The sequence below is a fragment of the Rhinolophus hipposideros genome (assembly GCF_964194185.1).
Source record: "Rhinolophus hipposideros genome assembly, chromosome: 8".
In the NCBI taxonomy this organism is placed as follows: Eukaryota; Metazoa; Chordata; class Mammalia; order Chiroptera; family Rhinolophidae; genus Rhinolophus; species Rhinolophus hipposideros.
Genome location: NC_138054.1, coordinates 54826667 through 54852545, shown reverse-complemented (window position 1 = coordinate 54852545; position 25879 = coordinate 54826667). Strand labels below are relative to the sequence as shown.

General features: G+C 44.7%; 1 protein-coding gene across 7 annotated transcripts in view; it reads right to left on the bottom strand.

Moving 5' to 3' along the window:
- DAB1 (DAB adaptor protein 1) overlaps nucleotides 1–25879 on the bottom strand; it is a 1094927-nt gene that overhangs the window by 10647 nt on the left and 1058401 nt on the right. For 3 of the 7 annotated variants that reach the window (XM_081055476.1, XM_081055478.1, XM_081055477.1), the window contains 5 exons: nucleotides 17800–17862; nucleotides 15313–15421; nucleotides 6757–7308; nucleotides 3006–3133; nucleotides 2550–2660 (listed from right to left, as the gene is read on the bottom strand). In XM_081055476.1, the coding sequence (XP_080911602.1) occupies nucleotides 2565–2660; nucleotides 3006–3133; nucleotides 6757–7308; nucleotides 15313–15421; nucleotides 17800–17862 (948 nt within the window). In that variant the 3' untranslated portion in view covers nucleotides 2550–2564. Of the gene's footprint in view, nucleotides 1–2549; nucleotides 2661–3005; nucleotides 3134–6756; nucleotides 7309–15312; nucleotides 15422–17799; nucleotides 17863–22463; nucleotides 22512–22604; nucleotides 22656–25879 lie in introns of all 7 variants that reach the window. The other 4 variants (XM_081055479.1, XM_081055480.1, XM_081055475.1 and 1 more) reach the window with 3 other exon arrangements.

Genomic DNA, 25879 nt, shown 5'->3' with positions numbered 1-25879 from the left:
GCCGGTGAGGCCCTAACTGGGGTCATTTTGATTATGGGACAGGGCAGGCCAGAGAACAAAGACATGGGTTTTTCTTTGCTTTCCCAGCTCAAAGCTGTTTTGAAGCGTATTGAAAATTAATTATCCAAAGATAGAAAGTACGGAGCAAAACCTCCCTGCCAGTGGCTTGGTCCTTATGGCAGGATTTAGTCAACATAAGAGCTAAAATCCTAGGTAGCAGGGAACTAATATTTATTGAAGTACTTAGGATGGTGATGGTGGTGGTGGTGGTGGTGGTGACAGCAGCTAACATCTATTGGGTGCTAAGAACTCCACATACATCACTCGTTTAGTTCCAACAATAACTCCATGAAGCGGCACTATTTTTACCCTTATTTTTCAAAATAAGATAGAGACATATAAAATCTTAGTTCAAACAATAACCCCACGAAGCAACACTATTTTTATCGTTATTTTTCAAAATCAGACAGAGACACAGAAACTCTTAGTTCAAACAATAAAACTACGAAGCGGCACTATTTTTACCCGTATTCTCCAAAGTAAGATCGATACATAGAAAACTCTCACTAGGGTCACACAGCTCCAATAAGTGGTGGAGACAGATGCTGAACTCAGCCCGTCTTACTCCAGAATGCAGAGTTTTAAGTTCAGTTTTAAGCTGAGTACTGAGTGTCTGCCTCCATGCCAGAGGCTCAACATATGCTATCTCGGTTAACATAACATAACATAAGGCCCTTCTAGCAGATGAAGAAACCAAGACTCAAAAGAAATTATGTCCTTGCCTAAGATTTCCCATTAGTAAGTAGCTGAGCTGGAATTTGAACTCAAGTTCCAAATCCGGAGCTCTTCTCACTATACCATGCTATCTCCATTTACAACTCAGCTATGACTTGGAGTTCTGGATGCATCAGCAAATGCAGAACAGACGGCAGCTCCACAAAACCGTTCAGCTTGTGTGACTGTCTCAAGCTGAACAGGCTCATAAAGATGAGGGCTTGACACATTGATCTGCAAATGGTGTAAGTCATCTTTGTTTTCTAGAAGACCTTTGATTTTAGGATGATGTTTGCTGTTATCCTGATGAATGGCTCTTGTCACTGCTAGTTCATTCATCAACTTTTTCAAGGCAGGGTTGGGCATGTGAAATAAAACATATGCAAGGGGTAGAAAACCTCTTGAGGATTCTTCTCAAGAAGCCCACCCATAATCCTCAACTTTTCTGTCTTGGAATATTGACTTTGCCTTCAATTCACCAGCTCCCAAATAGCTTGGCAAGACTAAATTTTTCGACGGGTATTACCTGGTTTTGTGTGGCATGATGTGTTACGATGTGTACTGTGTTGATTTAAAATGTGGCAAAATACACAGCATGTTAAGTTCTTTAATCATAAAACCTATTAACAAAATGCACTTTCAAAGCACTGTATTAGCTTTCAGTAACTGTCGAAATAACTTACACGTGAACTGAGAATCTGATTCTGGGGTAGCCTCAGAAGCCATTCATGAGCAGTGAAAACTATTTACCATTTTAATGGTTCTGATCACGCTGTTCAAAAGGAGCTCTGTGGGTACGGCCTTGCAGCCCAACACGTGTATGGAAAACCAGGAAAGTATTTGAAAATCGAACACATTTGTCAAGGAATGACCTTAGAAATCATGTCTGGGTAACAAGGTGTACTTCTTCTGTCTCCTGAGAAGGTTCACTTCATCAGCAACTCTTTCTTTCGATCCCATCAAATGTATTGAAATTCAAGTGCCCAAAGCCACTTCTGGTAAATGTAAGTACACCTCTCTCACAGTGGCTGCTGCTGATGGAATCTGAAGTGGTTCGGTGGCAAACCACATGCTGCAGCACAGGTGCAAACTGCAGAGCCTCAGAAGCGAACGCCATATGTGTGTGGGCTCTCATGTCACTGTCACATTGGAAAGGGTGAGGGGGCCCCCTCTGGCTAGACGAAATGGGCTATCACGATCTTCCATCTCTCTCACTCTTATTTCAAGCACTGCTTATTTTTGCTTCTTAGTCTGGCTTCTCAGTGTGTTTGGTTGGTGACCTCTTCAGATCTGTGGAGTGTAGGCAAGTGCAGTGACACTTGGCTTAAAAGATTAAAGCAGATCTGGACCACGTCTCACTGGAAATTGATCAGGGAGGACAAAATTTGTCCATCTTGGAACTGATGCTTTCAGAAACTGAATCCACGGTAAGTAGTACTGACCATGCCTCGCTTATCATCACTACTCATTCAGAACATGTTATTAATAAAATAATATGGCCATTCCCCACTCCCCACCCTTACCCCTACTTCCCAGTGTATGTCAAAGGTCATGCATCCATGAGGAGAAATAGGGGACAGACAGACACCAGGCAAGGAGAGATGATGCAAACATCAGAGATATATTCAGGCAAAGACAGTTGATGCAAACACTCGAGATAGGCTCAGGTAAGGAAAGGGGGACGAACATCAGGGATGTAACTGCAGAAGTGAAGAACAAGCAGAAGGGAAAGCAGATGACTTAAGGGTGAGGAAGATAAAAGGACAGATACCTACCCAGACCTGCGCTATCTAGCTACCGGCCTGTGGACTTATATTATCAGCACTGGGCTCCCCACTGGGCTCCCCAAATTGGTCACTGTTGGATGAGGCCTGTGACCCATCAGGCTAGAACACAAGAAGAGAACACTTTTTGTTCCCAACAATTGAAAATACAAGACTGCTGGGCATGCTTTCACGCACACGTAAAATCCGTTATTTTAAGGCAGCAACTTCAGTTATTTTAAGGCACGCCCACAAATGCAAGAACTTGTAGGAACCACGTAATGAAAGGACATTAGTTCAGCTGCTCATTTGAACATAAAAGAAAGCCCCTTACTAACCCATTTAGAACGTAAGCATCGGAGCCAGCATTCTTTTCTACTGTCGGTTTCCTCACGCACTGTCCATATAGATACAGAAGTTTTGATTTTAAAGAAAAACAAAACCAGAAAGAACACACTGGTCACTTACAGCTTCTTGGTCTTCACTTTTGCTGGGACTTTCAAAGCCCTCTTCGAAGATGTCATCTGGGGTAGGATCACTGGCATGGGACGCAGATGATTTGGATGGAGAGCTCTGTCTAGGGGCTGGCGTGGGAGCTGCAGAGACCATGCAAAGAGAGAGAAAACCCTAAGTGTCTGGCTGCAACCACGCGTTTCCCACAGGAACCTCGAGCATTTGGTATGTGTCAGTCAAATCACAGGATTCCTTCCTATCACAGGTCAAGCCAGTTGAACCGTTTAATACCTCCTCTGGACATGCTTATCTTGTCCTCTCATATACTTGATGATCAGGAAGGAGCGGGCAGATGGGACGGGCAGAGGCTCTGAAGTCATCAGAGCCACTGGGCAATCAGGGCCGCTGGGCCACATGGTCCCTGGGTCATCAGCCACATCTCGGCCCTTGTTAGAAATGCAAATTCTTGGACCCCATCCCAGACCCACCGAATCAGAAACTCTGCACACTCAAGTTGAGAACCACTGGACTACAGTGTGCGTTCTTCTCTCTTTCTTAACATCATACAATTAATTCAATGAGAACAAGTAGATGAGAGGACAATGATATACACTGAGGGCCTTCTATGTGTCATATACTGTCAGAAATTTTACAGAGACTATTTCTAACTCTCATAAAACCTTAGGGGAAGGATTATTCCAAGTTTACAGATAAGGCAAAGGAAGACTGCTAAATCGTTCCAGGCCACACAGACGAAAACTGGTAGAACCAGGTTTCGTATCCTGGCACGTAGTAAGTATTAGGTACACATGTACTGAATAACGAGTACCTCAGTGATCTGGGAAAATGGATGGAGCTGATGGCAACTTCACAGCTGGCACCATATTCCTCATTCTACAAGGATGTGCATTTTCTGTCCTGGCCCTCCCCCACTTTCCTGGTTGCATTTGTTCCAGAGGTTTATAACAAACATGCCATTTGAAACTACTCTTCTTTTACAAATTTCTTATTTGGCGTTGAAAATACCAGTCACTGGCTCAGACCCAAGTAAGGGAGTGCCGTGGCTTGAGTTAGTAGCTGAATTGCAAATGCCATTGATAAGGCCTCCCGATCATAACTTCTTATAAGAATTTACAAAATCTGGCTGCTTATCAGACAGCGAGTGAATGTAAAACTGGGCGCCTTCTTTTTGCCTTGATGAACCTACCAGCATATTTAGAACAACAATAATACTTATGGTGTGCCAGCAAGCTAGACATCGCGCTAGGGCACTTGGCAATTATTATGCTCTCTAATATAGACAGGTTAGATGCTATTGTGCCTACTGGTTTTGTGTTTTATTTTCCTGATGAAGATACTGCAGCTCAGAGAGGGGAAGTGACTTTCTCGGGGCTAATACAGCTGTAAAATAGGAGCCCTGGGATTTAACACAGGCTTGTCTGACGCTGTCCGTTCACTGTGCTGTTTTTCTATTTCTATTTGAGGTTTGCTTTTAGTCCAACTGACCCTCCACTCAACCCATTCTAAAGGTGATGCTGAGGGATAACAGGATAGAAATGTTGGTTTCACCCACGTTCTTTAAAAGAAAACATTAAGGTTTCCTCTAATTTAGAAGGAACTCTGCTGTGTTTCAGGAGATGGTTATGGAACAAACTAGTTACAGTGGGTTTAAGTGAGATAAGCTATAGGGAAACATCCTGATAAGTGGTCGGCGTTTAGTAATTGTTAGTGTAATTCGATTCTGAATTGTGTCTGACGTGGTTTATTGCTCATGAAAGGCTGTGAACCCCGGCTGAGCTGCTAATTCTGAGAGGTATACTGCTCACACTTACAGAATGAAATCAATGGGAAGCATAACTAGGAGTTTATTTACACGAGCGTCTTAACCTTTAGAAGGTTTTATAGCATACCTCTACAATCTAAAATAGTGGTTTGCTGTCTGGGGCAATTCCACTCCCAGGGGACATTTAGCAATGCCTAGTCATTTTTGATCGTCACGACTAGGGAGCGGATGTCTGCTACTGGCGTCCAGTGGGTAGAGGCCAGGGCTGCGGCTAAACATCCTACTATGCACAGGACAGCCCCCACAACAAAGAATTATCTGGCCCAAAATGTCAACAGTGCCAGGTGCAAAACCCTGCTCGGAAACACAACAGTGACGGAGTAGCCTTTGTTTTGTTTGTCTCATTCTCTACAACCTTTCCCAAATGCCTCCCTCTCCTGTGCTAGATACTATGCTGCCATTATGGGTAGTGTAGGAATGATTAGGACACATTCCCTGTCCTCGAAGAACTTCAACTTCCCTCTTTTATTTGTAGCTGGCACACTGCAAGAGAGATATGTGTTTTCAAAAGATGCTCGCTTATTTATGTATGACTGTCCTCTATTGAGCGTTGCACTTTTTAGTCATTATTCTTCCCTGGAACTCTGTGAGTTGCAGTTCATAAGATGCCCCCACTATGTAGGTCATCTGGCTCGAGGGGAAGGAGGTTGTTAGTACACATGGAAGGCGTTAGTTTTCAGAACAGCATTCCAAATCTGGCTGAAATGACCCTCTCTAATTATGTTAACATGAGATTTTTTTTTTTTTTTGACAATTCACAGTATTGGCCAAGCGGTGATCCATATCATCTGTGACAGTAATAAAAACTCCAAACTCATTGTTCCATAAGCCTTTTCTTTCCCCTTATCAACTGTCAAGGCACAGGCTGACTCATCAGACACCATCAGCAAATGGTGGGGACTAAGCATAGGTGTGCCCAAGGGTATCTGGAGTCTGGCTGCACGGTTCTGGTTTTTCTGGATGCTTTCAGGGGAAAAGTGAGCTCGGTTAGAATCACTGAATGCCGGAACTGAAAGGAGGCAAAATGCTCATTCCGTACTTTACCCATGACACAGCTGAGGTTAAGAGAAGCCACACGCTAGCCAAAAGACACAGCCTGTGGTGGCAGAGCCAAGGTTAGAACCCTGGTCCAGGACTCTGCACGAAATCACTCAGTAGGCAATGATAATGATGATAAAACGACTTCAAACTCTGTGAGGTAGGGAATGTTTCAGTACATGTCCCACTGAATCCTTTTCATAATCCTTGCCTAAGATAGAGGAGGAAATTGAGGCACATAGAAATGACTTGTGTGTAGGCACAAAACGAGTAAGTAGAGAAGCTTCGGCCCAGGGCTTCCTGCTATATCATTAGGTTTTCTCTTTGACTACCCTAAGTTTTGAGTCAAAACCTAGCTCTCATTATACCAGCTGTAGGAGGCCTTATGGTTGTTCTAGCTCTGCTCTAAGTTTCCTTCTGATCTTAATTTCCTATTCTAAATTTTTATCCTGGTTCCTAAAAATTCACGCACATCATTCATTTTTATTTCATTTCTTATCTTTGTGTCCTAGCTGGCATATGCATACATCAATGAATGAAGGAGCAAATGAACAGAAACCCAAGAGGCCGAGTGACATGGTAGAAAAATAACAGGCTTGTATTCACTTCTACCACTGTGTCTATTCTTTTTGTCTTTGAACCTTTCATTATCTGTCAAATAAGCCTAACAAAACTTGTCATAAGCATTGTTTTGAGTACAAAAATAACATAGATATTACAGTATGTGGAGGAGGGGTATCTGTTATAATCGGTATCTAATAATTGGTAGCTATTATTAGTAGCAGCAAGAACGTAAACAAAGAGTCCTGTTGAATGTGACTGGGGTGAGCTCTTGGACCCCAGAAACAAGACAACCCTCTCATCGGTTGTACGACGGGGACTCACGTGAGTTGGTTGATGGTGTGGTAGAAGTCACAGGGGTCAAGTTCAACTGGGAGATGTCAAAGTCATCACAGTCGTCTGTCTCCTGTGCCACTCCGACTTTGTTGAAGTAACTGGAAAAGGCCTCTGAGGTACAGGTGAGGGAGGGTTGGTCGGGTTTGCGGGAGGGCACAGGTGGAGGCTGGGCCATCTGGAAATCCTTAAACATTTCTTTCCCCATTTTCTGCCTGGGCTTGTCGGTCTGTGGACTTGACCTTGCGGAGTCACCCGTGGCTGGGATGGTTGTTGCAAGGGGGGTAAGGGGGCCTTGGAACATGGCGGCTGGCAAAGGCATAACAGTTTGTGTGGGCATGAAGGCGGCGGGCGGAAACTGCCCCGCCACAGCTGGCCAGGGCTGCTGAGTGGCAGGGAAGAGACCCGGCTGGCCCCATGCGATGGGCTGAGCCCCCGGCATCACCTGAGCGACTGGTGGCGGAGCACCCATGGCGATTTGCTGTTGGACAAGGGGCTGCTGGCCCCAGAAGGATGGGAGGACGGCGCCCATTGCAACATAACCTGGAAGGGTGAAAAAGAAGAGTCAGGCACCCCGGGAGACAATCATTCCTGGAGTCAAGTGACTGGCAAAGAGGTAATGAGAAACTACGAAGTGTCAGGTTGTGTGCTACGGACTGGGGATGCCAAAATGAGTAAAGCAGGAGCCCCTCTTTCCGTGGAGCCTGGCTTCCAGAGCAGGGGTCATGCATGGGAACCTCTCGAAGGAGATGCCTCATGAGGGGCAACTGGAATGCAGCGAGGGAGCAAGCTGGTCAGGACATAAAAGCAAACATCCCCCAGTACCCCAACGAGAGGTCCTCCTGCATGCCAGTCTCGCTGGCGGCCGGGCGAGACACAGAAAGTAGGATCAACAGGATCCACTATCCTCCGTCCGCTTCCTTGCCAACCAACCAACCCCACTTGCTAAATGCAATCGTGCTTGCTAGCTCAGCTGCGGCAGTTACATCAGCGGCCAATGGCTAACTGGTTACAGCGGATGGCCATCTACTACCCGAGCCAGCACCTTTGCACGTGAGGCCGAGAGCCTGGAAACTGCTCTCTGGGGCTCTGTCCCCACAGTCAGGCTCTTTGTTGGAGAGCCGGTTAGAACATCTTTCTCTTCAGCATCAACGCTATGTGCAAAGTGAACAAAAATCAGCATGTTGGCATTTTAGAGGTCAAGGTCAAAATTCAGACTGCCGATTCTTATCTGTGGCATTTGGGGATTGCTTAGGTATCTCTCTAAAGCTCTATCTCCTACTCTATCAAATACTTTCAGCCTCATTGGGACGGTTTAACAATTAACTGAGACTATGGATTTGGGGTGTGGAGCACTGCACCTGCCACAGAGTGAGCAGTCAGTAGTGTGAGCAGTTAGTACCATTTGAATCAGAGCCTATAAACATGCACTTAATACCTTCCTTGATATATAACAGACATGCAATAAATGGTAGCGATAGGTATTACTATACATGGTTTCTGAATTACGATGCCAATTTTAGAGATTATAAAAGCACATCATTGTCCTACTCAGGAACACTTCGAATAGCAGTACAGATTGGCACCGCAAACATACAGGGGGTGCATTCACATATGTTACCGTCATGACTATTTGCTGTGTTATTTCCTTCAGGTGAGATACAGTCATTTAAAAAAAAAGCGCAAGTGACTTTGTTTTACAGTAACAATAGTGATTGTAGCAACAACAACAATAATTTCCACTTATTAAATGATTACCATGTGCTAGGTGTAGTATTAGGTGCTACATGTTCACAAAATCCTTGCAGGGTAGGTATTATTATCTCCATTTTAGGGATGAGGAAGTTGGTGCTCAGAGAGGAAAACTACCTCGTTCAGCGTCACACAGCTGGCACGAAGTGGGATCAGGATCTCAACGGAGGTCACCCACCCCGAAAGCCTGCGTGCTTTCCTCTGCACCACACTGCCTCCCCCAGATAGCCAAGACCAATTTCTGATCGGAGAACCCAATGGCCACATGCATAGACTGTTGAGCCTGGCAGACAGGTGACCAGGACAGGCAGTACAGAGTGGACAAGCTAGCTTTGCCTGGCCTCTCAACACACGATTTCATGGCTGTCAGGAAGAATTTGCAGGTACAAAGCTGCGAGACCAGGAAAAAGGGAGGGGTGGGTGAAGGGTAACCTAGCAACTTCCAAAGGGAAGACAGGTGGGCACCAAGGTACGGGTCATGCCATGTCAGTGAGTGCAGTGAGCCCAGAGAAATCATGTGCAGGTGCCCCAGCCTCAGATCTACCTGACCTTCAACTAACCGATAAGGGATGGAGCCAACATTGAATGCCAGGCCATTTCCTTGCAAGGTAAGAGGAGGCTCCCGTGTGGCCAAGACAGGACACAGAGACAGATTAATCTTGATGTTTAACTGAGCCGTGTTACATGATTTTATGGCAGGGATGTCAATAAACAAAACAGGCAGTATCCTTATGAGATCACTTTAGCCCTGATGCACTGAAATAAGAGGGGTGCAAGAGGCATTTGTGCTGACATTTAAAACTCGAAACTCCTGTTGCCTTGCCCATCATAATAATGCAGTGGCTGGAACGTAGCAACAGACTAAGAATTTTGCAACTTTGTTTTTATCTTCTGATTTACTTGAATGAGCTCAAGGGTTTTCAATGAGAGTGCTACCTCCCCGTAAGGGATGATTAGGACATACGTGGGGTGTGTTGTTTGGTTGTCCTGATAACTTGGGGATGGGTACTTTGCCATTGAAGGGGCCAAGAGCATTGATACAAGACATCCTAGGATGTGTGAGGCCAACGTGCATTAACAAAACACTATCCCACTTCCTGTTCATAATTATTTGAGTAAAGACTGAACTTTGAATTACCGTGTTTCCCTGAAAATAAGACTGGGTCTTTTATTAAGTTTTGCTCCAAAAGACGCATTAGGGCCTATGTTCAGGAGATGTCATCCTGAAAAATCATGCTAGGGCTCATTTTCCGGTTAGGTCTTACTTTCGGGGAAACATGGTATATAGAATATTCAAAGTTTATTTGCACAGTTTCAATGTACTTAATTTCCCAGGAATGTAACACTGAGGGAAGACTATTACTTTGCTTTGTTTGGAACACTGTCAATAGTTTTTCACGAATTTGGAAAATCGTGGTCCCTAACAGACACTTCTTGTGTTGTTTGAGCCAACCTGACACTCCTGGATAGTCTGTACCTGTGGTGATTATATGTCTAAGTATACACACCTGACTGCTTAGTATGTCCTCTAGTGTGGTTGTACCTGGGTATTTCCTTATTGAAATACATATATTTTCATTATAAGTTAGCCTTCTTTGATTTCTTCCTTATATTACTATTTGGGCATCATATTGACTTTTGAGAAACTGTACAGATGGGTTATATCATCTATGAATTTCATTTCATAATAGTACAGATATTTGTTATAAGAAGGAAACGGTGAATCTGACAGCGTGGAGACCTGCCTGTGATCACCTCAACGCTGACGCCCATCTTGCTGGATAGATGGAAGGCTTCCGCCTTCCCCAGCCTATTTTTGGCTTTGCTTTCATTCCACCCTCCTCTGCGCCACCAGAGGACTATTCTAAAATGCAAATGTAGTGCTTTATTGTCCTGTGTATCAGGTTCAGATGCCTGAGCTTGGCTTATGAACCTTTGGGGGTCAGCCCCCTCTCCACCTCTTCCTCCCTATTTTCAGTTTGAATTCCTACTAGCACCCTTTCCGGTAGCAGCTGCAAACAACACTCAACCTGTTCTCTTGTCTCTGCTGGCCCATCTGCCTAGAATGCCAACCCCTATTTATGGCTACACGTGGCTACCCCCTATTTGCTCTTCGAGACTCAGCTCAGCAGCACTTCTAGACTCAGTTAGTTCTCCTTTGCTGGCCTTCCACAGTCCTCTGTTCATCGCTCTCATGGCACTTGTCACACTGCCTTATAATTGCCTGGTTATTCTGTCTTCGCTCAGTAGACCAGAAACCACCTGCTAGCAGGAGCCCTTTATTTTATCGCTCTCCCCCGTCGGTGTCTAGCATAGTTTTGGGCACAAATCAGCTGCTCCATAAATGATTTAGATTGGAGAAAGGCTCTATATACAGGTAAATGAGTGATAGAATAAATGTCTTCCCTGCATTTTTCCAAGTGTACAATTAAATTCCAAGATGCATAAGTGCTGTGATCTCTGATGATTCTACTGTTGGTAGCATGTAGCAGGGTTTTCTTTTCCCCTATCTTTTTTTTCCCCCACAAGGAAAAAACAGATGGGCTGTGTAGTGAACACTTTTCTAGAGAGAGCTATTAGCATGTCTCTCTGGCCTCATGCCATCTGCTTCAGACCAAAGTACAATATTCAAAAGAAAAAAAGGCTGCACAGGGTAATTGGGTATCATGTTTGGGAACTTGCAGGTCTCACTTGTTTTTCCTGGGGTGGGGAGAGGGTCCGTGCAGCTTGGGCTTCCCCCAGTTCTGTGAGCTAAGGTCCTCTGGCCACATGGCATGGTGCATGCCTGATGGGACACCTCAGTGGCAGGGCTGCGCTAGTCCTGGACATGGGAAGCCACTTGGTGGCTGCCACTGCAGCCACATAACAATAACAGCTTAGTAACTGTTTGCTCATTGACATTCAACAGTGGAGAGAGGAGGTGCCAAAGAGCATCTGTTTATGCCAGAGAGTTCAGATCCATCATAAACTTCCTTGCTGTGAGGTGAAACACCTGCATTACTGCCTTGCAGTTAGATTTTTAAAAAGTGTTGGAAATTGCAACTTATAACCAGATGCTGGTACCCAGGGATACCCTCATTATTTGAAAAAAGAAAAAAAAAAGTAGCAGACTAAAATGTAAAAAAAAAACCACTGAAAACTAAGGGATTCCCACAACATATAGGGAACTTGCATGGTACCTCTTATCTATATTATTTCATTTGATTGATTGATTGATTGATTGATTGATTGATTGATTGCTTCATTCATTCATTCATTCACTCAGAAATATTTCTACTGGATGCCAAGCACTGTTTTAGTCTCTGGAGATGGAGATGCGGTGAAGAACAAAACAGTAAAAACAACAACAACAACAAAACAATCCTTGCCCTGGTGGAGTTTACATTTTTAGAGAAATTGTAGCTTCCTGAGGGGATGGTTTGCCACAGTTACAAACAGCATGGGTAGCAGAGCCAGGGCCTCTGGTCAACAGGGTAGCAAACATTAGGTGAGACCTTATGTAAACACTGCCAGGCATTGTTTTAAATGTTTTACTATATGTATTAACTTGTGTAATCCTAAGAACAGCTCTATGGAGTGGAATTCTGATCCCCATTTTACAGATATGTGTCCTGAGGCTCAGAAGAGATTTAGCTTAATATTACATAGCTGGTTAGTGGCAGGCTCTATGTTCATACATAGTACATTCTCCAGCCACCCCTCTCCACCCAGACCAGCTCCACCAGGCACAGTCAAGAGGCCAAAGCCCTACACTTCATTATATGCATTTTTGAAACATCTCAAGAATGTAAAGAAAAATAGTATAGGTACCGTGTTTCCCTGTAAATAAGACCGAGCCAGGCAGTCAGCTCTAACGTGTCTTTTGGAGCAAAAATTAATATAAGACCGGGTCTTAGGTCTTATATTATATTATATAAGACCCGGTCTTATAGTAAAATAAGTAAATATAGTAAAATATAGTAAAATAAGACCGGGTCTTATATTAATTTTTGCTCCAAAAGACATGTTAGAGCTGATTGTCCAGCTAGGTCTTATTTTCGGGAAAACAGGGTAGGACAACACATATTTTCTTCTACTTTAGAAATCAGGATAATCGTAGTAACAGCATTTTTTACATAAAGCATCTAAAATGTGCTAGCATTTTTCAAGGCACTTAACTGTCTCATTCAATCCTCCTGATATTGTTGCAAGGTAAGTATTATTTTCAATTCAGTTATAAAGATGAAGAAACTCTGGCCCTGACAGGTTAAGCAATTTGCCCAGGAGTCTATAGCCTATAAATAAATGGCTGAGCTGGGATTCAAACTTGGTCCACTGGACACAATAGCACCCCACAGTCTGCCCACTGGGCTGCACACCCCAGTTCACTTCCTCGTCCTCCATCACTAGGCTCTACGATTAGGGACCGGTAGATGGAGAGCCATTGCTGCAGAGATTTTTAAGGCCAGTTAAGGGAGGAAAAGGGCAGGTACTTTAACACCAACTGAAGCCTAGTTTTGTTCTTCAGCGTGTCTTATGTAGAGTAAGAAAGCAAAAATATGCTAATTGAAATTAATTTTAGATACACATTCTAAAAATTGGAAGCTTGGAGGTAACACATACATATATACATATATACATATATATATATGCACACATATATATAGATATATGTATATATGTGTATTTTTTTAGTAGCTGAAGAAACCAAATCTGGATGTGCAGAAGTGGCTTGGCCATAGTTTGTAGCACAGCTGGTCAACCAGCAAGACTGAAATCCAGGTCTTCAAAGCCCTCACCTGGCACAAGCTGCAGAGAAGACCCCGAGCCCTGCCTGGCATGGGCAGGTCCACAGGTGCTTTTCATCAAAAGGGCTGGAGGACACGGGCAATGGCATCCAGTCCCACCCTCTCACCTACAGAGAAGGGAACAGAGACTCCGAGAGGCCAAGTCCTTCCTCCTCTCCTGGAGTACACGTGACCCTGATACCTTCCTGGATCTCTCCCTTACCACTCCCAGTCTGCTCCCATCTCAGCTTTGCAGGAGCCCCTCCTGACTACAGCCTCCATTTACAGCGGCTCTTCACCTGCTCCAAAGCCCCCATACCCTACTCTACCGTTTGTTTTTGTCCAGACCACTTACTATTTTCTAACATATTACATACGTTACGTATTTTAATGCTGTTGTCTGTCTCTCAAATAGAAAGTAAGCTCTCTGCAGGGAGAAGTCTGTTGTATTCACTGACACACCCCAGGCACCTAGAACAGTGCCTGGAACATAGTGGGCAGGCAGTGATTATCTACGGAATGAACGTGCCTGTAAATTAGTAAGTTTGGTGCCTACAGTTCCCATCACCTGTCCCAGCATATCTCCATGGGTCCCAACATATCTCGCATGGGTATTCTGAACACAAGGCTGACGACACAAAAAGGTAGTGCATTTCTGACTGAAAACTGTTACTCTGATTTAAAATGACATATGCTATTATACTATTTCCAAGGAAATTTTGATAACTGTTTTAGGTAAGGAAGACCAGTCATCACCACTATCCCATTTTAGAGATGGGTAAAACAGATTCAGTAGGGAAGCTTAGCACTTACATACATTTGTAGGCTATTTGCACATTCTAAATTGTAAGTAGATCCAGTGGCTACCAAACTCGGTTGCTTCTCCAAGTTCATAATAATCCCTGGGCTCATGAGGAGTAAGTGTTAACTATTTCAGGACAGGGTATACATTTTTCATTCACTTTGCAGAACAACAAGGTTTATCTGTGGTGGCAAGAATTTGTTTCTGACACTGTGTAATTAAGAGTAATTTTTTACAAAAAAAAAACAAAACTGCAAGATTTGTGTTCTAAAGTATTTCAACTCTATTTGCCATTTATGAAAACAAAGTAGAAAAAGAGAGATGAAGCCACAAACTTCAAATACGTAGTTAAAGAAAGTAAACGTCTTCTGGGTGGTGAACACACAACGTGATATAGAGATGATGTATTTCAGGATTGTACACCTGAAACCTTGTAAGTTTATTAACAATTGTCACCCCAATAAACTTTAATTAAAAAAAATAAAAAGGAAAGCAAAGTCCTTCAGGCTCCCATGTATGTAAAAAGCAGAAGTAATACCAGCTTTGGTCATGTCCAAGTAGAGAGCACTGGCTGCATGGAGAGCCTGACCTCATGGAAACAAGATGCCAGCAACCCCACCAAGTTGTAACTCACCTGAAACACTATATATTTTTACCCTGTTGTGAAAGTAGTATACACGCTTTTAAAAATATTTGGAAAAAAGAACAAACGCTTTCTAAATCACTAAGAGCTCCATCACCCTCCCAATTCACTGTTAGCAGTTTGCTTTGTCCCTCAGGTTTCTTGTATGGGGAATCTCCCCGTCCTTGAATCTCCATCAAATGAGACAGATCCCATCTATGAGTCAGATCTCAAGAGGTGTGTGGAGATCTGACTCACCTCCTCCCCACCGACCAGCTTTTTTCCTTCTGGCTGAAATAGACAGGAAGAATCTGACTTGCATGGCTCTGTGTGCACCAAGCTCTCTAAAGCTATATACTTCGGTAACCTAGAATCTTGAACTTTCCAGGTGAAAGACGTCATTGAATTCCAGCAGTACCCCAGACCTTTGTAAATACCAGCCTTCCCGCCTCATCGATGACAACTTCTCAGGGTCACCTGAAGAGTCACAAGGAGAGAATGGTGGTTCCTCGGGGGTTGTGGCATAATCTGGCCGCTGGTTCAGTCAATTCTTTTTCTTTCTTGATGGAGGCCGAAGGAAGGCAAGCAGGTGGAAGACGGCTTACCTGAGGGTACAGCAGCAGTGCCGAAAGGTACAGAACCAAACATGTCTGCACTCGCTGGAAGTGTCTGAGATGAAGACGGGATAAAGGCATCACCTGGAGTTGCAGGAGTCTGTCAGACAGAGAGAGACAGAGGGTGCATGAGGTTCCTGGGGTGGGGGGGGTGGCTCAGCAGTCATCAGGGATGGGAGGCAGCAGGTATGTGCGTGCGCTGTAGAAACGAGCCACGGTCCAGACCACTTTGGTGGGGTGCAGACCATGAGCCCGTCACACAGATTAACTGTAAAATGAACAAAATGATACCTACCTCTTGAGCTGCTAGGAGGAGTAAATGAGATCGTGCATTTAAAGCTGTTGACACCATTCTGAGACATATACTAGGTGCTCAGCAAATGATGACGTTTGCCAGTATCATGACTATTCAGTTTGAGCCCCAATCCCTGAGGGGTGTTTTCGGGCCCTCGAATTGTTCCATAACATTTGGCTTTCATCCTTTAGACGTGGTCAATTCAAAGTGACATGCACCCACTCAGGACCTACTGTATGCCCAGCTCAGGACCTGTCACTTAATACACGGTCAATAAACAGCTGACTAATGAATAAACAGTGCTTAGCAACTGGAACAGAGAGCCTGCACCCTGGTGCCTCCCAGAATTTGGCCTGAATTTTCTCTTCACTTGCAAAAAGAAGTAAATATTTTCAAGAAGATAATAAAAACAACAATGGCCTCCTCCCTGCCCCCCAAAAAAAAACAACAAAAAGAAACCCTCAAAACAACAATGCCTGAGCAGCTGCAAATTCGATAGTGCCTGGTCCATGCAGGATTCCAGATTCCAGAAACATCTGTGCCATGAACTGTTGGGTAAGGTGAGGGGCACTGAGATAAAAACATTAGTACGCAGTTTCCTTTCAAAGGGCTACACCCATTTACAGAGGCATTTTGCCTATAGAGTAGGTCAATTTGATACCATGATATCCTTATTTTTTTCCCCCTTGGGATAGACTGGGGCAAGCAATTAATCCTGAAACCATGGCAATTAGACGAGGTCACTTTTAAACTAGCAGCTTGTGGGAAGAACGGCATTGTTCCGAGGATAATGAAATATCCATTTGGACTGCACTTGGGTTCAGGGCCAGAAACACAGCTGAGATGCTGCACTAAGCACTTTTAAACACAATCAACGCCATTCTCTTTTCCCCTATGTGACACTGGGTGAGTAACATGCCCTTTCTGGGACTCAGTGTGCTCATCTGTAAAATGAAGGAAATGAGGTTAGAAGATCTCTTTAGGCCTTTCTAGCTCCAGAGTCCTACAGTTCTGAGATGCCAATACCCAGGACACAACTGTTCCCCTCAGGGATGGAGGAGAGAATGAGGTTCTCTAGAGCCGTCCAGCGTCCCTGGAGGTAGGAGCTGCGGTCCCCTCCTTCACTGCTGCTTTGGACATCAGGTGTTGGGAGCAGAACAGCTGTGCCTAGATTCCCTGGCGGCAGCTGTGGGCAGCAGAGTCTCGTGCCATCTGTCCTTAGTGGTGAGGTTACAGCCTTTCTTTGTGAGACGCATCGCACCAATGAACCATAGCACCATCCCTCAGTCTGCACAAATGCACGGTGCCCGGAGGAGCTGCCCCCTCCCAGCAGCTTCAGCTGGCGCAGCTGTGGCTGGCTGCTCCCCGCCTACCGCTGGGGAGTGGGTACAGAGGAGGTAGAGGGGCCATCTCAGCAGGCTCTGCTGTTGCAGGGGCTGCAGGGTGGTCTTTGAATGCATCTAGTTCTCAAAGCACTGGGTTTCTATTTTGCTTCGGTTTTATAATAATTCCTTTTTTCCTTTTCATTTTCAAATGAGGGCTTCCTACAATCTTTGCCTCCTTATAAGCAATGACTGAGATACCCTGGCTGAACGTGGAGCTGGGAATCCAAAGCTTCGTGAGCAGCTCCGCAAAGCTAGCAGGCAGGTGGGAAGGTGGCAGGGGGAGGGAAGAAAAAGAAGAGGCATAGAGGAAAGGAAGAAAGGAGAGAGGGAAGGGCAGAAAGGAGGCGGGGAGAAGGGGCTTCCTTGACTGGGCTGACCACCTGGCAGTGTGGGCACCGGGCAGATGTTGTCAAATGCCAAATGTTTGTGGTCCTGTGGCGTTTCTTGCCCACATCTCCAACTAGACCATGCACTCCTTGCAGGCAGCGACTACATCCCATTCATGGGTCTGTCCACCGCCCAGCAAAAAGCAAGTACCCAGGTGATCTTATATCACTGCTGACGCACGGTTTCATTTATTTCTCAAAACAGAAGCATGTATCATAATTCCTTTTTGAAAAATAGCAGAGGAGATTGAGGTTTAGAATGGCTAGTTAACTTGCCCAAATCACACAGCTGGAAAGAGTCAGTGGAAATCCATCAGCAGGTCTCTTTTCCCCAAATCCCATATTCTTGCCACTGTGAGACGAAAGAAGGGAAGGGAAGGGAGGGAGGACTCAGAGGGCAGTGCATACTTACGGGGGGAGAGGTTATATCAGGAGGGGTGGACATGTCCCCAAAAAGTTCTAATTGGGTCACAGCCTGAAAAGACAAAAAGATAATGGCATAACCATAAGGAATGCTGCTGCTGCTGGGCCCTGCTTTAAAAACAGTATGCCATGAGGAAAACTACTTCTCTTTTGCAACATGTCTATATAAACAAGAAGCCCTTTTGGTCATTGCTGCACCTCAGGATCCTAAAAACACCTGGGATGTGGCCAGAATTCCTTCCTGTTTCGGTGTGCCTGTTTCTCCTTGCTCAGGTGAGGAGATTCAGCCTTTGCCACCTCCCATAAACGATAACACCCCTTCCCTTGGAGTTCCCATCCCTGCCAGCACTGTCTCTCTTCTCCAGGAGATAAAGGCAAGAAGGCAGCCCTAACATTTGTTTTTGTGTGTTTTTTTCTCATGAGTGTATCCATGTGTACAAAACGCCTTTCGTGTGCTGCGTAACACATGACTTCATGGCCTCTTCTCAGTAAAGGCTCCCAATGACAATGACCCTGAGAGGCAGGAATCATCATCCCCATTTTTGCAGATAGATAAACTGAGCCTCGCAGAGGTGACCTCCAGGTCACCCAGGCCAGGACTTGAATTTTCTGCACATCGACCATGCAGTCAAATGACAGCCACTGAAGGAGTCTGTCTTTAGAATAAAAAATGTAGTTGGAGGGAAAGAAAACATATCATTTAACACCAGGAAGGGCATCACAACTAGCCCAGTATATACACTATCAATCACTCCTAGGAACTCCATCACTGCAGACACTGTATCTTCTGTATCCCCATCCATCATACAGCGGTGCCTGAGCTGTGCCAGCCACAGCTGTGGAAGAAACCCTTTAAGTTACACTTAGACACTAATCTGCATACACTTCCAGCTTCAGAGACTGCTGGGAGTCTATGGCCAGGATTCCAACGGCCTGATTTAGACTACATAATCATGCTTTGTGCAAACCGGCTCACTGAGGAAAAACCACTTTCTGCTCCTCTTTGGATTATAAGTAATAGCTTCTAATCGGGGAAACCTAAAGACACCATTCAATGGAAAGGACAGGGAGCATCTCCCTGCCTACCATGCACTTGAGCTGGGCTCTAACCAGGCGGGACTGGATCTCTATGATTCACAACCAAGTAAAGAATGTTCTCTCCTCCTGACAGGTAAGTGAGCTCTGGGGGCTGGGACATCCCACACCGGGGACCGACGTTTGGGTTCTGCCACTTCAATCTCTGCCACTTCTCAGGGCTGCAGTTCCTTCACTGGGACCGCAGACGTGGTAATATCTCCTCTGCAGATTAATTGACACTATTAATAGCAGGACTTTCTTTGAAGTTTGGCTATGTCTGGTTTACAAAGTACAAAAGGCTCTTCTGGCTGCAAGAAGTTTAGCCTGGCTAACTCACTTTCAACTCTTCCCCGTAAGCTTTCCGACTGGAAAACGGTGCCTGGCACCGAGTACAGCTCTATTCATATCCATGTCTTTCCCAACCAAGCGATGTTTTTCCTTAACACTGAACACCTGTTAGGGGCTGGGAACATAATCATGAGAAATGCCAGGTTCCAGCCTGCAGGGAGCTTCTAGTCGGGTGGGGACAATCCATAGATGGAGATTATTTCAAGGTCATGTGGCAGGCATGGTGACAGAGTTCTCTATGGGACACTGGGGAGACCTAGAAGGGACCCAGCCAGATTTTGGCAAAGAAGTTTAATACAGGTTTTCTCAAGGAAAAGGCCCTGCTCTGAATCCTGAAGAAGAGGAGAAGTTAGCCAGGCAACCAAGAGGAGGGCCAATCCAGGCAGATACAAGGGGACAGGGGCCTGGAACAACCTGAGCAGGTGGGCGTCTCAGCAGTTTGGTGGGACCAGCGTGATGGTGGAGAGGCGGGCAGGAGAGGAGGCCGGAGAAGTGGACAGCGGTGGCACTTGGTGCATTTTTTCTGTCTTTTCTGCCAATTCTTCACTGCCTTGATTCTCTCCCAGGATAACAGCCCAGAGCTACACGATGATAATGCCGTGGCCGGCATGCAGGGTGCTCTCCCAAATCTGGCTGCTTGTCTTTGGTAAGCCTTCGTTAGCTTGTTTTCAATTTTTTTATATTATTTCATGAAACTATACGAATCCTTTAGACTCTCTCCCAAATTCATCTAAGTAATAATTCTATTTAATTCAAATGAAGCTGGTGAGCTTTCTCGCAAGTGGAACTCAGTGCTTTGAAAATGGTCCACAACTATTTTCAGGGGTAGGGAAATATTAAAATGAATAAGTAAGTCACACAATTTATGATTCACATGTGTTGAACTCATGGTACACTTTTACTAATGTCATAAACATAGTTTACTGGCTAATTTTCTCCTTAAGCACAACTTTTTGAATAACCTTCATTCTTGAGATCTGGACTTTCCTTTTTTGCCAGATGATTTCTCACTCAAGGATTAAATGAGAAAAACATGCAGAGGCGCAAAACATAGATTACTAATTCATTTCATTGGATTTGCTGTTTAAATAGAACCTTGAGTTAAATTAAATTTTATAGAGACAAGGAATTCTTAGCCCATAAAATTAAAAGTAATTCTAATAACCATATGTAATTGAGAATCTGGAATAATATCTATTTTCACAACTTCCCTTCCCCCCTTAACTTCAGCCCTTTTATTTATAACACAGTAAGCCATGTTCCATCTGATAATATTGTCCTAATTAATCATTTAACAGCCTCAAGAGAATAAAAGTAATCGTTCACATTAGTAAACCACTTTACTGTTTACAATACACTTTGCAATACTTATTATCATCACGTTTGACGTGCACTGAGCCCTGTGAATTTGGCAGCATAGGTGTCTCACTATCTATATTTTGCAGATGAGCTGAGAACAAGAGGTTAAGTGACTTGCCTCTGACCAGTCAGCTAAAAGAAGCTGGATGTGACCTTCGGACCAAGCAGTATCTTGTTTATCTATCACTTTACAGAGCCCTTGTTAGCCTTCCGACATGGTGCAAGTCCAGCTCCAGAATATTTTCTAAGTAGAAACCAGCATTTCTAAAAAGTCTGGCGTGATGCACTTCCATCTGTAGAAATCACCTGGAAGGCTGGCTCGAGATGACTAGGTGCCTTTCCTTCCATTACTGGTACTGCAGATGTCTTCAGGTAAAGACAGAGGTAGCCGTTGAGAGCAGATTCTGCTCCTGATTTAGGCTTCAGGCATTTTCCAGGGTAAGCAGAGTCACACTGGGAGTGGCTAAGGCCAGTGAAGGGAATGACAAGTAGCTTGTCTGTGGAAGGAGGAGCCCCTGTGTATCTCCATCACGCCTCCTCTTTCCCCAGCCATTCTTGGATACAAACAAGTGATGTTTTCACAAGAATATCTGAAGTGCTATACAATTGCTGTTTCCAGGTCAGTCCCCGGATCCTATGTTCAACTAGACGACTGCAACTAGACTTCTAGGCCCCTCCCATAGAGAAATTCTGAAGGCACCATTGGCGAAGGCTGAGATGTCCTTCAAAACACATTCTCACAGACCCACTTCCTATGTTTTGGTATCGGGAGCTCCTTTATTTAGAAAAAGTATGGAGCCCCTACTGTACATCAGCTCCTGTGCAAAGGGATACAGGGGCGAGTAAGGCACATTCCTGCTTCTGCTCTCAAGAGCTGGTGATTTGATGGAAAGACAGGCCTATAGACACAATCAGGGCGGTGTCATGGAGCAGAGAAACACCAGGGGTTGTAAAGGACGTGCCATCTCATGGCTCAGGGCTTTGCAGACGTGCTTCCTCCTACTTCGAACACTCATTCCTTCCCCCTGTGCTTTTAACACCCATCCTTCAGGACAAAAATTAGAGGACTATTTTTCCCCCCCCGGGAAAGTGTTTCCTACCTTAGTTTGCATTCCATCCCACTGCCCAGAACAGCTTATGAGATACTCTTATTTCAGTGGCTCTCAACTTTGGCTGAAATAATGGGGGTGGGGGAAATATTGATGCCTGGTTCACACCCTAGAGATTCCAAATTCATTGGTTTCAAGTACAGTCTAGTAACTGGACTTTGAAAGCTAATCTGTACGAATATTGGTTATAAACCAGTGCATCTATTCTAGGACATCCTGATTAAAGTGCAGTCTGGCCTGTCTTTGGTTCTCAGTGGTGTACCTGGTACATCCTGCTCCTGTGTCTGAACCCCCATTACACTGTGTTGCACTAAACTATGCTTCACCAGGCTGTCGGAACTTATCCTCCACTCCCTACCTTACCCTACCCTACCCCACCTTATCCTAGCCTATGCTATGCAACGCTGCACTGTGTTATAATATGAGCTTCCTGAGGACAGACTGGGTCTTCCTCTACATGACATCCCCAGCATTTATCAGAATGCCAGGGACATGCTAGAAGCTTGAAAAATATTTGTTGAATGAAACGAGAGTGCCTCTCTCTCTCTCTCTCTCTCTCTCTCTCTCTCTCTCACACACACACACACACACACATACACACACTATTTGACCGTATCACAGGCCCGCCAATAGTCTTCCTATTAGAATAGAGCAGAGCAGAGCAGGGCGCCTGCCATTCACGCAGGCTGGATGAGGACAACATGGAAAGCATGAGAATGACGAGAACAGCCCTCACTTAACACGAGCCTGGAGGCCTTACCTGTGTTGCCTCAAAAATCTCATCGAAGTCCATCGGCAGGTTTCTGTTCTGTAACCACAAGGCATGACTTATGAGCATGACATGAATGATGGGATGATAATGACACGAAACAGTTCCCCAGAAGGGCCCTCTCATTCTTACCGGGGTGGCTGCAGCAAACCGTTCTTCAAAATGCTCAATCAGATGGCCATTCTGAAAGTGCAAAGGATGATGAATGAGGATGAAGGGAATGACACACAAATGACGTGGACGCAGGAGTGTAATGATGATGGATCTGTATAGGATTTACACTCTCCCAGTCTCAGTCGGCGGGAGCCGTTGCCCAAGTACTGTGAACACCCTGGCATATGTTTCTAGTGCACGCAGATCATCAAACATTAGGAAATACAGCAATGGTACGTGTGTAAATAAGTTCCTCTTCCTGAAATTACAGACTTTACCTGGCTAGTCTTGAAAGTGGCAACAGATAAGAGCATAACGTTTATCCTTGAGATTTTTGTTTTAAAAGAAAAATAAATGTTATGTGCTTTAGCCAAACTAAACTCTTTAGAGTAGCCCGTGAACAGCTCGTTTTGTAAGTGCCTTTGCACATGCTGTCCCCTCTGCTTGAAATGCTCTTCTCCTCATCCCTGCAAGCTCATAGCTCATCCGATTCCTCCACCCCAGAGGAAAGGCCGCCTCTTCCATGAAGCTTCCCGGGATTGTGTGAGCTGTAAATCCTCCTCTGAGAATAAGAGCACATCGTCTGTGCTGACCACACGGTGAGCTTCCGGAAGCAGGGACCACACTGTACTCACTCCCAAATCCCCAGCAGCTCACAGGGGATCTGGCACACAGCTGTGCTCAAACACATATGAACGAATGCATGTTTTAAATGCAGCTGGCAGTTGACCGAATCTAATTGTTTTAATGTCTTTTTTTATTTTGTTGTTTATAACATTGAGAGTTTGGCTAAACTACTCTGTAATATTGCTGCCTCAGCACCCATTTTGTGTGGCCAAGTGGCCTGCACAAAATGACACGAGCCCCTCCAGTGAGGCATGCCCTAGCTAACAGCCTGCAGAGAAACAAATGAATACCAGTTCCTGATATGGCTCCTGGGATAAGCAGTCTCCCTCGCCTCCCATGGCCTTCCCCTCTGTACCCCTTAGATAATTTTACCCAAACCCTGATCTCTTTGAATTTGCCCAACCCAGCCTTAGCCCAGGAACCCTAGGCATTGCCCAGAGGGGCCCTAATAATGGCATGTCCCTAGGTCCTGCTGCTCTCTCTCTGGCCTTGACCCCTCCACATGGACCCTCCTCCAGGACCTGGGAGGAATAAACTTCTGTATTTCAATCCCCTTGCAGTCTTCTGTGGAACTGTGGCCCACCATCTGACACCCCAGGGCTCTACTTAATAAATGTTAACTTAAAAGTCACAGCAATATTTATTATAGATAATATACAATATATGATATCTATTATATAGAGATTTAATGACCATGTTTTGGTCCAGACCACAAGCGAATTATTCTCTGGATGATTTCTAGAAAGTATAACATTAATGTGAATCTGATAATATTGACGTTAAAATAGAGTTACTATGCACGAGCAGAAAGAGTTGTCTCATTTCCTAATTTTGAGGAGAGCTTCCCGTCGGCCATGTAGGAATGGAGAAGCTATCGCCCAAGAGTCTCATGATACGCATTTGTCAGAAATCACTTTCGCCCTGTCTGTTGCACATGTGACTTGACGTCGCTCAGCTCCAGTTACCAGGCTGCAGAGCAGAGCCAGTGTGCTCGTGCCCACCACGGCAGGGCCTTCGGGCCAACCCACCAGCAAATTCTGTCATCAACCACCTGCTTCCACCGGGCACTGGTTCCCCCAGAGTCAACTGTGGCTAAGAGGAGAGAATGCACAAGCACATCAGATAACCACATAAATGATCATTATTATTTGGCCAGAGGTGCGGAGAGGTGGCGAGACAATATTAGTCTAAGTGATCCTATAATCTACAGAGTGGCCTAAAAGGTTAAGGTTATGTCACTACATCCTTTATAAATACTCGCACTTCCAGGGATTTATGGCACAGTCCCTACCAACTAGCTCTGGGTCATAACTTTTAATAAAAACATTTTTTAGTGTCCAAAATCTCATTACGTCTGTCCAATATAAAAAAGCAAATGGCTTCAGAGCATGATGGATGAATTAAATAAATTTGAAAAACAGCCTGTGGTAGAGTCTCATAAAAACCCCCACCACATAATGAAAATGTGTGAGGATAACCAGCGTTGGCACGAGCCCATCACTTTCTTGATGACAGAAGAGGTGGCCTTTGGGGAGGTGTGGATGTGGGGTGTGATGAGGTGATTTCCGTAAATTCAGATGGAGTTTGGTCTGGGTGTGCGAGCCAATTCATCTCTTTGGAGTCACACAGATACAAATTGAATCACGGCTGCGCTCCTGGACAAGCCAATTAACCTCTGTTTTCTCATCTTTAACGTGGAGATGATAATGATGACAACATCTCAGGTTCACTGAGAAGATTAACTGAGATGTGGGTGCAAACTATTAGTTGCTGTCTAGCACATAGTAGGTGCTCAATAAATAGTAGCTATTATTAGTATCTTTTCATCCTATTTCTTTTGGCTCATTTTTCAATGCACAGGCACATATTTTCTAATGTTAGGAAACTATTATTATGTGATATTTGGGAAAAGAAAGAGGAAGAAAAAACAAAAATCTTGCCAGAAGCCCCTCTTTAGAAAGCACCCCTGCTGGAGAACACAGATAAGACCCTCTGTACGAGGTTGCCCAACACCTACCAGCCTTAGTCCTGAACCCTTTCACCCATTCTTGACCCAATCTTCCCCCTCTCATTTCAGTTCTGGCTACAGCCTTGCCTAATCATCTTTTTCCCGCCATACATTTTGTCCCTGGTACTTGTTTTTATCTGCCTGTTTTGACCCTGCCTCAGTCATTTCTCAGAGCTCTTCCCTCCTGCCTGAGGCAGGCTTTGCAACACCCACTGCACTTCATCCAGCCAGTGGGGAAGTTCTTCCCACTTTACTTGGAATCCATTCTCTAATCTCTCCACATCCCCAACTCTTGCTTCTACAGTAACTACTAGAGTTTTAGTTCATTTATCCTCAAGCATTGTTTTCCTTTTTTCTATACTTACTGTGATAACATGCATGCAGCTTTTGTTCTCTGCTTTGAAACACGCAACAAGACATCAAGTTTTACCCACAACTTAAACTTCCAATGAGGATTGAAAGGAAAGAGTCTTCTGTTTTGTTTCAATACAGTTCTATCCTGAATGTTCATTAAGACAGTCAAATAAAGCTTCCCCGGGGAGTTTATCTTCCCATAATCTCTTTTTGGAGCAGTGGGGGAGATTAATGTCCCATAACTGAGTAAGGTAACTATGAAGAC